We start from the raw sequence: 10,468 nt of genomic DNA, 5'->3' as shown, positions 1-10,468 counted from the left end.
CCTTATCAGCTCCAACTGTCATAGACTAGGACGTCAAAAGCGCAGACAGAAATACGCGCATATAAAATAAACATCTTGTTGACCTCATCCTAACGTCATCCACGTATAAAATAAGTGACCTCGTATGTAAACAAATCACCACTTTCATTATATTTCTAATAAATTATATTTGACGGCTGACAATGAATGCATTTTATATAAATGGTCTCGCAAACTGTCCAGCAGGTCTGAGCAAAAAAAACAACAACAATCTATTTAGGTCATAAGGTCAATGAGAGTAAACAAATATTTGAACACTTTTCTGAATAACATGAATAAAGAATAAAGTGACTTTTTTTTTCTGAAACTGAGCGAGTTTCCCTTCAGCGTGTGTCTGAGGCAGTGAGAACGAGCGGCTTCGTCCACTGCTGCTCTCTCTCTCTGAGAGACGGCGGCAGTGCGCTGTCCACCGCTTGCTGCTGGTGATCCGATAGTTGTGAAAAGCCACCACTAGTCGCCCCCAGTGCTCTTGCAGTCTCCAATTTTTCTTTCTCACTGTAGACTTAACGTCACGTCCGCACTTGAACTTGAATTTTATCCCATTGTACGGAGCCAGCTCTAGCCACAGAGAGACAGAGAGCTCGGGGGAAGCAGGACTCCGCCATCTTCACACTCACACAGAGAAAGGGGAGAGAAAAGCGTGCAGGTCTTGATTTATTGAGAAAGGAGGTGGCAGCCTGTATGCCCGGTCTCCACAGAGCCGTACAAGGGGACAGAGCACTTGGAGTTGAGGAGACTGAAAAGTACCTGGCATTGCATGCTCAAGGCTGCACCAAGAGAAGTGCCCATCACTTGGCCATACCCAAGTGCCCAAGAAGAAAAATTGGATTCATAGTTTTCTAAAATTTTATCATCAATTATTGTAATTGTGTGTGTTTACGATTTTTTATTTGAGTTTTTCGTATTTTTCTAAAAGAAGAAACGAAGTAAGGCTGAGCCATTGACTGGACACAGTCTGGGTACCCGAGCTGTCAGCGCGCGCTGACCACCGCGTTCTGATTCTTCTTTTTCTCTCACGAGGTGGAGGGACACTTGCCGGTGTTTGATCTCAACTGTCATTCACAACAACCGTCAATCATCCAAGGATATTTCCACCACGTCTGATCTCTTTCTTTTTTCTACTTGGACAGATCTCACTTCTCTCACACACCTTTTGCCAATGGTGTGAGTAGCCTAAAGAGAGAAGGTGAAATTGAATTGAAGGTAGGCTATAGCCAGGCTACCCACGGTCTCGTCACACACAAACACAGGGGCAGAGTGGACCGACGAGACAAAACGCAAAAGACATTTTCGCATCTCCAAACGAGGGGACCACTAGCCTACAGCACGACGCCCGAACAACCACCCTCCCTGTCCGGCGGCCCGAGCGCAGGAGCCTCGGTCTTGTTGAGGTCCCGTGAAAAGTTGAGTGCCGAGCAGGAGGAGGCAATAGGAGGGAAGCGAGCCCATCCTTCAGAGTGCTGGTCTCCGGGCAATGCCAGTGTAAATGCCAGGGCAATGTCCCGTCGCAAGCAGGGGAACCCACAGCACGTGTCACAGAGAGAATTAATAGCACGTAAGTACCTGCTTTTCTATTTCCCTCAGAATCACACAGCTCATTAGGGGACCGCTTTCTTTACTGTTTTACATTCAGTGGAAATCCATGTGTCATTTTGTGACTCCTATCTTTACTCACACATTTGGCTAATTTGATCAACTTAAGTGAGGGTTGTGAACTCTTCAGTGCGTTACAACAGGGTTGGGAAAAAATCGTTTTGAACTACAGAATGTAACAAGTTTTCACTAGTTGATAAATAATGGCATTTGACACTATAATGGTACTACAATGGCATTGCCTTTAAATCCATTTTTTGCTTAACAAGTAAATATGCTTTATTGCAGGTACTCTATTTGTTTTACGATTTACATTTAAATTAAACAGACTTTATGCATGTGCTAATAGTCGAGACTACTTTTGTGAAAGCTGCACAAATAAAGAAAAAAACAGCTTTCCCTTATTAGGTCTAAATATCTGTTAAAAATACAGTAAGTTATTATACTGTTATATCACCATCAACTTCTTCTCTCCCAAAAAGATAATTGAACTTTGCATGACGTGTGTAGGCTATTGTTGGTGCAGGTTATAGGCGGTCAGGTATCTTGGCTGCACAAAGTCCTTCAGGCCAAGTAGAGAATCAAGTACAATACCTGGCGTCAGGGAATGGGCCTCTGACATGTCGGAGGCAATTGATTTCTTACTCTATATAGACGATGACTATCATATAGATGATGAATATCGCTTTATAGTCCATAGACTGAACAATTGACTGAGTATCATGTCTATTAGACTACATTATTCTGTTTCGTCACGCTTTCACGATCCTGTAGTCCACTTATATACACGTGTGCTCTTACTTGAATACAAGCATTCCCAACCAATGTGATAATAATAATGACAAGCTAATAGTGATGTATTGACACATCGTTTTGAGAGAAATGACACATTTGATTGAAAATCGAGGAAACGTGTGTGTCCCAAACAGAACATCTCAAAGCCTTTTCAAATGTAGTCTAATAGAAAAACGGATTTTTACCAAACCACCAAACTTTTATCAAACATCCAAAGCCGGTATCCCTGTTGTTTTTTGGGAGCATTGAACCGAATATATGTTACATTTCTTAAGACAATTTAAACATATAAATACTGTATCATTTTCTCCCCCATTTTATCGAGCACTAGTCAGATATCCTCGCGCCATCTGTAAACCAAAGCATGCTATTGCCCTTAGTCTCTGCTTTGACGCCCCCCCCCCCCCCCCMCCCCCCGAATTTCATTATTACAAAGGAATTTGACAGCTGAATTAATTGAATGACACCTTGGCATGGTGTATATAGCCTATATTCATATTTCAATTATACAGATTTCTCACGATATCGTGAGGTAATTGAAAGTGAGTAGGCCTACTTTGTCTTGGCAAGCTGTATGGATTTAGCAGATTTATGTTCATCATAAGGTTTTGTTTTGTGGAGTCGGTCCACTTTTCATCCTCTCTTTTTTTTGTCGTGTGATTTGTTGACCTCTCCTCCGTTGCCTTGTTGTCCAGCTACTCTATATTCAGTCTTCAAGATATTCAAAATTCATTCAGCATGTGTTTCCCAAGACATCTCTAATTTCAAATAGTGTGTGTGTGTGCGTTTTTGCAGGCGATTAAATGTCTATTACAAATTCATTTATTGTAAAGGTTCTAGGTTTTGACTTGTACAGCAGGTAGATATAGACTACTATATGCGGCATGTACAAGTGGATATTGACAGGCACAAACAGCGCAGTTAGGGGCAAGAGCGCCAGCGTCTTCGAAGCGCTGCATGCAGAGAGTTGTGGCAAGTTAGATTATAGCCGAGAAAAGATTGATCAGGAAACGCTGACATTTTATGAAAAAAGTATTACCCTATCTCTATTTAATATCGTGCATCAACGTGTATGAAACACCTATTCATTCATTCATTTTATTTTATTTTAAGTATAATATGATAGTACGGTAGTAGCATTGTGTTACACATACACATTTATAAACGTCTAGCTACCCTGCAAAATACCAACCAGACATATGAAGAAACAAAGATAGCCTGATCAAATTTTAAAGAGCACTTTTAGGCATATGAGAGTCCAAGTTCAAAGCAATTAAATCCCTCTGTCATTTCTTCTTCTATGGGGTTCTGAAGTAGTCTCAGAGTCTAATCCATCCCGCTAACTGAGAACAGAGGCCCTCCATGGTGATGTCATCTGAGTCCAATGTGTTTTGTGTTGTTAGGACTGTGTACTCTGCACATTCTCTCCCACACACCACTTACTTTTATGGCAAAATCGTTTTTTTTGTGTGTGGGTGTGCGTGTGCCCTGTACGTCTCTGTGTGTGTGTATCTACTGTTTACTAGTCTGGCTCCTGAGTCAGTCCTCTGGACTCCGGTTTGTCTATGATGGCTACTGCTCCAGTCAGCCTTCCATCATTTAACATAGCTTTCTCCTCTAGCTAGTTATCCCACCCTGTCTTCATCCACTCCTGTTGTCATTGGCTTGCAAATTGATTCAAATAACAGCAATGATTTGTTTCGCTTGCAGAGGGGCAAGCACGGCCATCCTGCTCCTACTAAACTCTGCAGGACACTAGACAGTAAAACGTTTACAATTGGCCTGTGAGATACACACTTTATATCGGCATGTGTCTTATATATGAATGTACCTTGTTGATCTGGAACCGACAGATTTGAGAAGTTATCAGACTTAGAGCTGATTGCAAAGACGTGTGTGTCTTTGTGTGTGTGAGTGAGTGAGAGGTAGCTATGGTTACAGCAGAGGTAGGACAGGCCTGTTTTAGTGTTGTATGAGTATCCAAAACAAATCTCCAATGTAGACTATAACTGTGGTAATTGAATAAATATGGCGACCACACTAATGTTGGAAGGAAACTGGTGACTGACTGACAATCGGAGTGTCAGTCTACTTCTGAGACAACCCTTAGATTAGTATGAGGGTGCACACACACATCGCCTTATAGTGTATCCTGCCTCCCCCTGTCTTAGTACACACACACACACACACACACACACACACACACACACACACACACACACACACACACACACACACACACACACACACACACACACACACCTGTCTCTTATACACATCTAGATGTGTATAAGAGACAGCACACACACACACACACACACACACACACACTAAGGACACTGCACAATCTCAACAGTGGATTCTCTGCATGCCCTTGTTTGTCTCTGTGTGGCTGTGTATGCAGAACACATTTTCATATAAACACTTTGGTAGAAACGTCGGGCTTTCAGTGAGTTTTGAATGGTGCAGTAGAATAGCACAGTACACCCCGTGACTAGGATGATTAGGGGAAGTCAGAATCTCTAGCAAGTCAAACCTGTCTGATAAGTGTTCAGTTCTAAGTCATGGTTGTTCAGACAGGGGAGGAGCTGGCTGCAACCTGTGGCATGGTACTTGTGCATTTCATAACGTCTGTGTCAGAGACGCAATGGTTTTTGAATGTATGGTTGAATGCACACACAGACACACACACAGTGCATGCATGCATATGCAAATTCACACACGTGAATTCCGAATCTCACATGCACGTAACGGCATCAGCAAACTGGGCATAATTCCTTCACGCGCTATTAGATAATATATCCGTTTGAATCAACCAATATTTCACATTATTTTCATTTGGCTGTTGAGAACTTGTGTCGATAAAAAAATAAAAATGAGATTTATCTATTCAACTAAATGCACTCTTTATTCTGTTGCAGTCACTAAAATGTCTTCGCTTCAGATGCTTTACTTGAATTACTTAATTTCTTATATTATTGTGATATACGATGACGAAACCATGTGCTATGTCTTCTTCTATCTCCTCTCCTTTTTTACTTAAAGGGGAGCTCTTAAGAAGGCACTAAAAAAGTGTGTGTGTGTGTGTGTGTGTGTGTGTGTGCTTGCGTCTGCCTACTAATTAACACGTCGTCTATGGCATTCAGTCGTAGTTAAGTGAAGCTCTTCCTCTTGGATTAGCCCCGTGAGTGCCTTTGAGACAGCCGGCTTCTACAAAGGTTCAACTGCACTAGTTCATTCACATTTGTTCTTCTTAGCGAAGGAAGGCGTGGAAGGCAAGGAGAACTGCAAACTTTGCAGTGTTGCACTTCAACGCTTTTACTGGCTCGGCAGCAGCCCGGAGGTTGTGTATGCTGTATTATAACACAACACATCACGTTCTCTGTGAGCTTAACGACCGACCAATATGTGTGAAACGTTGAAACATTTCCAGGTGCTGCATGGATATCTGTTTGAATATGTTCGTTTTGGAAAAATGTGGATTTAAGCATCTTTTCAAACATGGAAATTAGAACACTATCTTTGGTAAACTGCGCCTCAGCCGCAGTATCTTATATTAAACTGATATAGGCGACTGCAAATTATGTGTTTAGTCTGTATAGCTACACAGTCCAATATATATTATTTGTGCCTTGTAATTATCCGATTTTTTCAAGATATTTACATGTAAATATTTTGTAGTTTTTTAGATTAGTAAAAACAATTTAATCCTTTAACATTTAAACTATATATTTCCATTAGATATACGGCAACCGAAAAAACAACACGCACACGCACGCACACACATAGTGTGTCGGCCCAGTGTGCGAGAAATTGTGTAAATTACAGCCGAGACCACCTGAGATGCATGTTTCCCATTGGGTTGGGAGCGACTGAGAACCAGAGGGGAACCCCACTGTGCTGGTCTTTGTTCCGTAGAGAACCCATAGACAGACAGACAGACAGACAGAGGAACGACCAGTGTTCATTCTAAGGTGTGTTAGAGGTTTTGCCGCCCAGTCTCTGTGTATCGGTGAACATTTGAACCTGCATTGAGCTCAATAGGTCTGTTTGGAACTAAAACATACATTCTCCCCTAAAACAATAACCGGACACATTTTTTTATTAATGCCATGGGCCATTTTGTTCAACCGTTTCAAAACCGGATGATGATATTCCGTGTGATTGGCCACAGTGTTTTTGGAAATAATTATAATGTGGCCCTAATTTACGAATTCCGACAAAGGCTTGAATACTATTATTTTAGGTGTATCAATTCATAATATTCACAGAACTTAGAAGCAGAAAGAGCAAGGCAGGAATCCCTAGTAGTTGTTTGGGGAAGGTGTTGCTATTTACTACCTCTAAAGCCTGAAGTCACCGGCGTTGTTGTTCTGCGTGTGTGTGTGTGTGTGTGTGTGTGTGTGCGTGTAAGACAGAAACACAAAAGCATCTTTATGTATCAATTCATAATATCACAGAACTTAGAAGCAGAAAGAGCAAGGCAGGAATCCTAGTTGTTGTTTTGAATAATTGAGTATTCAGTAAAAGACAATAGCTTCAGAAAGCAGCATACCTAAACGTATTCTCCCGATTAGATGGCCATTGGTTCACTTGTCAAAAGCCTTCCATGTCCTCAATAGGTTCTAATACTGACCATCCATGTCCTCAGTAGGCTACCAATACTGTACCATCCATGTCCTCAGTAGGCTACTAATACTGTACCATCCATGTCCTCAGTAGGTTACTAATACTGTACCATCTATGTCCTCAGTAGGCTACTAATACTGTACCATCCATGTCCTCAGTAGACTAACTAATCTGTACCATCCATGTCCTCAGTAGGCTACTAATACTGTACCATCCATGTCCTCAGTAGGCTACTAATACTGTAACCATCCATGTCCTCAGTAGGTTACTAATACTGTACCATCCATGTCCTCAGGTTACTAATACTGTACCATCCATGTCCTCAGTAGGTATTACTAATACTGTACCATCCATGTCTCAGTAGGTTACTTAATACTGGTAACCATCCATGTCCTCAGTAGGTACTAATACTGTACCATCCATGTCCTCAGTGCTACTAATACTGTACCATCATGTCCTCAATAGACTACTATACTGTACATCCATGTCCTCAGTAGGCACTAATACTGTACCATCCATGTCCTCAGTAGGCTACTAATCTGTACCATCCATGTCCTCAGTAGGTACTAATACTGTACCATCCATGTCCTCAGTGGTTACTAATACTGTACCATCCATGTCCTCAGTAGGCTACTAATACTGTACCATCCATTGCCTCAGTAGGTCTACTAATACTGTACCATCCATGTCTCAGTAGACTACTAATACTGTACCATCCATGTCCTCAGTAGTATACTAATACTGTACCATCCATGTCTCAGAGGCTACTAATACTGTACAATCCATGTCCTCAGTAGGCTACTAATACTGTACCATCCATGTCCTCAGTAGACTACTAATACTGTACCATCCATGTCCTCAGTAGACTACTAATACTGTACCATCCATGTCCTCAGTAGGCTACTAATACTGTACCATCATGTCCTCAGTAGGTTACTAATACTGTACCATCCCATGTCCTCAGTAGGCTACTAATACTGTACCATCCATGTCCTCAGTAGATACTAATACTGTACCATCCATGTCCTCAGTAGGCTACTAATACTGTACATCCATGTCCTCAGTAGACTACTAATACTGTACCATCCATGTCCTCAGTAGGCTACTAATACTGTACCATCCATGTCCTCAGTAGACTACTATACTGTACCATCCATGTCCTCATAGGCTACTAATACTGTACCATCCATGTCCTCAGTAGGTTACTAACACTGTACCATCATGTCCTCATAGGCTACTAATACTGTGCCATCCATGTCCTCAGTAGGTTACTAATTGTACCATTCCATGTCCTCAGTAGGCTACTAAACTGTACCATCCATGTCCTCAGTAGGTTACTAATACTGTACCATCCATGTCTCAGTAGGTTACTAATACTGTACCATCCAGTGTCCTCAGTAGGCTACTAATACTGTACCATCCATGTCCTCAGTAGGTTACTAATACTGTACCATCCATGTCCTCAATAGGTACTAATACTGTACCATCCATGTCCTCAGTAGGTTACTAATACTGTACCATCACTGTCCTCAGTAGGTTCTACTAATACTGTACCATCCATGTCCTCAGTAGGTTACTAACTGTACCATCCATGTCCTCAGTAGGTTACTAATACTGTACCATCCATGTCCTCAGTAGGCTACTAATACTGACCATCCATGTCCTCAGTAGGTACTAATACTGTACCATCCATGTCCTCAGTAGGTTACTAATACTGTACATCCATGTCCTCAGTAGGTTTACTAATACTGTACCATCCATGTCCTCAGAGGCCTAATACTGTACCATCCATGTCCTCAATAGGTTACTAATACTGTACCATCCATGTCCCCACTTTTAATACCATCTGAAGAGCACCAACTCTCGCTCTCTCTCGGTCTTTCTCGCTCTCTCTTTCTCCATCCTCCCTATCTATCTCTTTCCATAACCTGCATGCCAGAGGCCTGGTTTGCTTACTTTAGGGATGGTGAACTGTCTGTCTGTCCTCACTGGATCTCTTAACACTGTCTATCTTCATGTTGTTAGCTATTCCAATACCTCCTTCCTCTATGGGGGATAAAGTCTTGCTCTTTGCCTCCCTCTCTCCGACTCTGTCTCTCTCCCTCTCCCGCTCTTTCTCTAGACGTGCTTCCTTCCACCTGCTAGGGGGAGCTCTTAGGCTGTGTGTGTGGGTGGTATGCAGCTCTTGTAGTATGAGCTGAGAGAGTAGAAAGCCATATTTCCTAAATGTGTGTGTTGTCGTGGGGGGATGGGGCTAGGTAGTAGGAGTTAGAGTGAGCTTTTTGACGATTCTCAGTGTGGATGTTTTAGGTGATGTTGGTGTTCACACACCCCGTTTCGAGTCCGACTGTCAACACCTCTCTCTCTGGCAGCCGGCTCTACAGCATCCGCAAACCTCATCTCCTTCCTTCTCTCTCTTTCAAACATGACTAATAATCAACATTTCATAAGATCATTCAAAAATAATGAGATACATCTTTAACCCCATGTCCGTTCCATTTAAGCTGCAGATTAAAGAGATACTTTGCATAAATACACAATTTGATTATAAAAGTAGAACTTTGATTATTTTACTGAGCTATATTGTTTTTCTAAAGAACATGAAATGTAAGTTTTGTTTTCAGTTGATGCCACCATGTTTCCAATTCCAGAACAATTTGGTATAAACCTAGATGCATATAGTATGTACTCTAATGTAGATGGATGGTAAGATAATTCTAGTAGCTAGCTAGGTATATGCTGTATGTATCTAGCAGAAAGCGTGTAATTATTCAGTAAATAAACCTCTCCTCTCTCAGACAAGGCGTTCTCGCCAGAGCAATTTAACAAAATGTCTGCCTGGTCCCTTTGATTAATACGCTCGCATATTCTCTCCTTGTTTCTCCTCTCTTCCTTCCTTCCTCCTCCTGCGTGTCCTGTGCCTTTGTCTCTCTCTCTCTCTCTCTCTCTCTCTCTCTCTCTCTCTCTCTCTCTCTCTCTCTCTCTCCTCTCCTGCCTCTCTCTCTCTCTCGTCTCTCTCTGTCATCTCTACTCTCCTCTTCCTCTCTCTCTCTCTTTCCCCTTCTCGTGTTTTGATGTTGGGTGAGGAGCTTATGCTTGTCTGTGTGAAGGAGGTGCGGGTAGAAAAGAGGAGTTGCAACGCGCCAAGTAAGTACACCATGAGTTCCTAAAGTAGTGCAGGCTACTTTTGGACCGAGAGCACTGCACATTCACTAAAATAAGGCGAAGGCAGGGTGCCCATTGTGGGACAGTGATCAAACAACTGCTAGAGGGCTTGGGCGCTGGGGTTCAGGCTGTAGTTAGTGCTTCCGGTTATGGGTCTCAGCCCGTGGTCCGTGACTGCCCAAGCAGAGTTTTCATAGGTCTGAGTTTCCGAAGTTCGCCCTGGGTCTCTAGTAGTGCTCTGACAGTG

The 10,468-nt window shown here is 42.3% G+C and overlaps 1 protein-coding gene across 1 annotated transcript in view; it reads left to right on the top strand.

Moving 5' to 3' along the window:
• Positions 1-479: 479 nt before the first annotated feature.
• bcl11ba (BCL11 transcription factor B a) overlaps positions 480-10,468 on the top strand; it is an 82,400-nt gene continuing 72,411 nt past the window's right edge. The window contains 1 exon segment of the mRNA XM_070445107.1: positions 480-1,594. Within this exon segment, the coding sequence (XP_070301208.1) occupies positions 1,537-1,594 (58 nt within the window). The 5' untranslated portion in view covers positions 480-1,536.

Source organism: Salvelinus sp. IW2-2015, linkage group LG9 (assembly GCF_002910315.2).
Source record: "Salvelinus sp. IW2-2015 linkage group LG9, ASM291031v2, whole genome shotgun sequence".
NCBI lineage: Eukaryota > Metazoa > Chordata > Actinopteri > Salmoniformes > Salmonidae > Salvelinus > Salvelinus sp. IW2-2015.
Note: the sequence above shows the minus strand (reverse complement) of the source record. Positions and strands in the feature narration are given on the sequence as shown.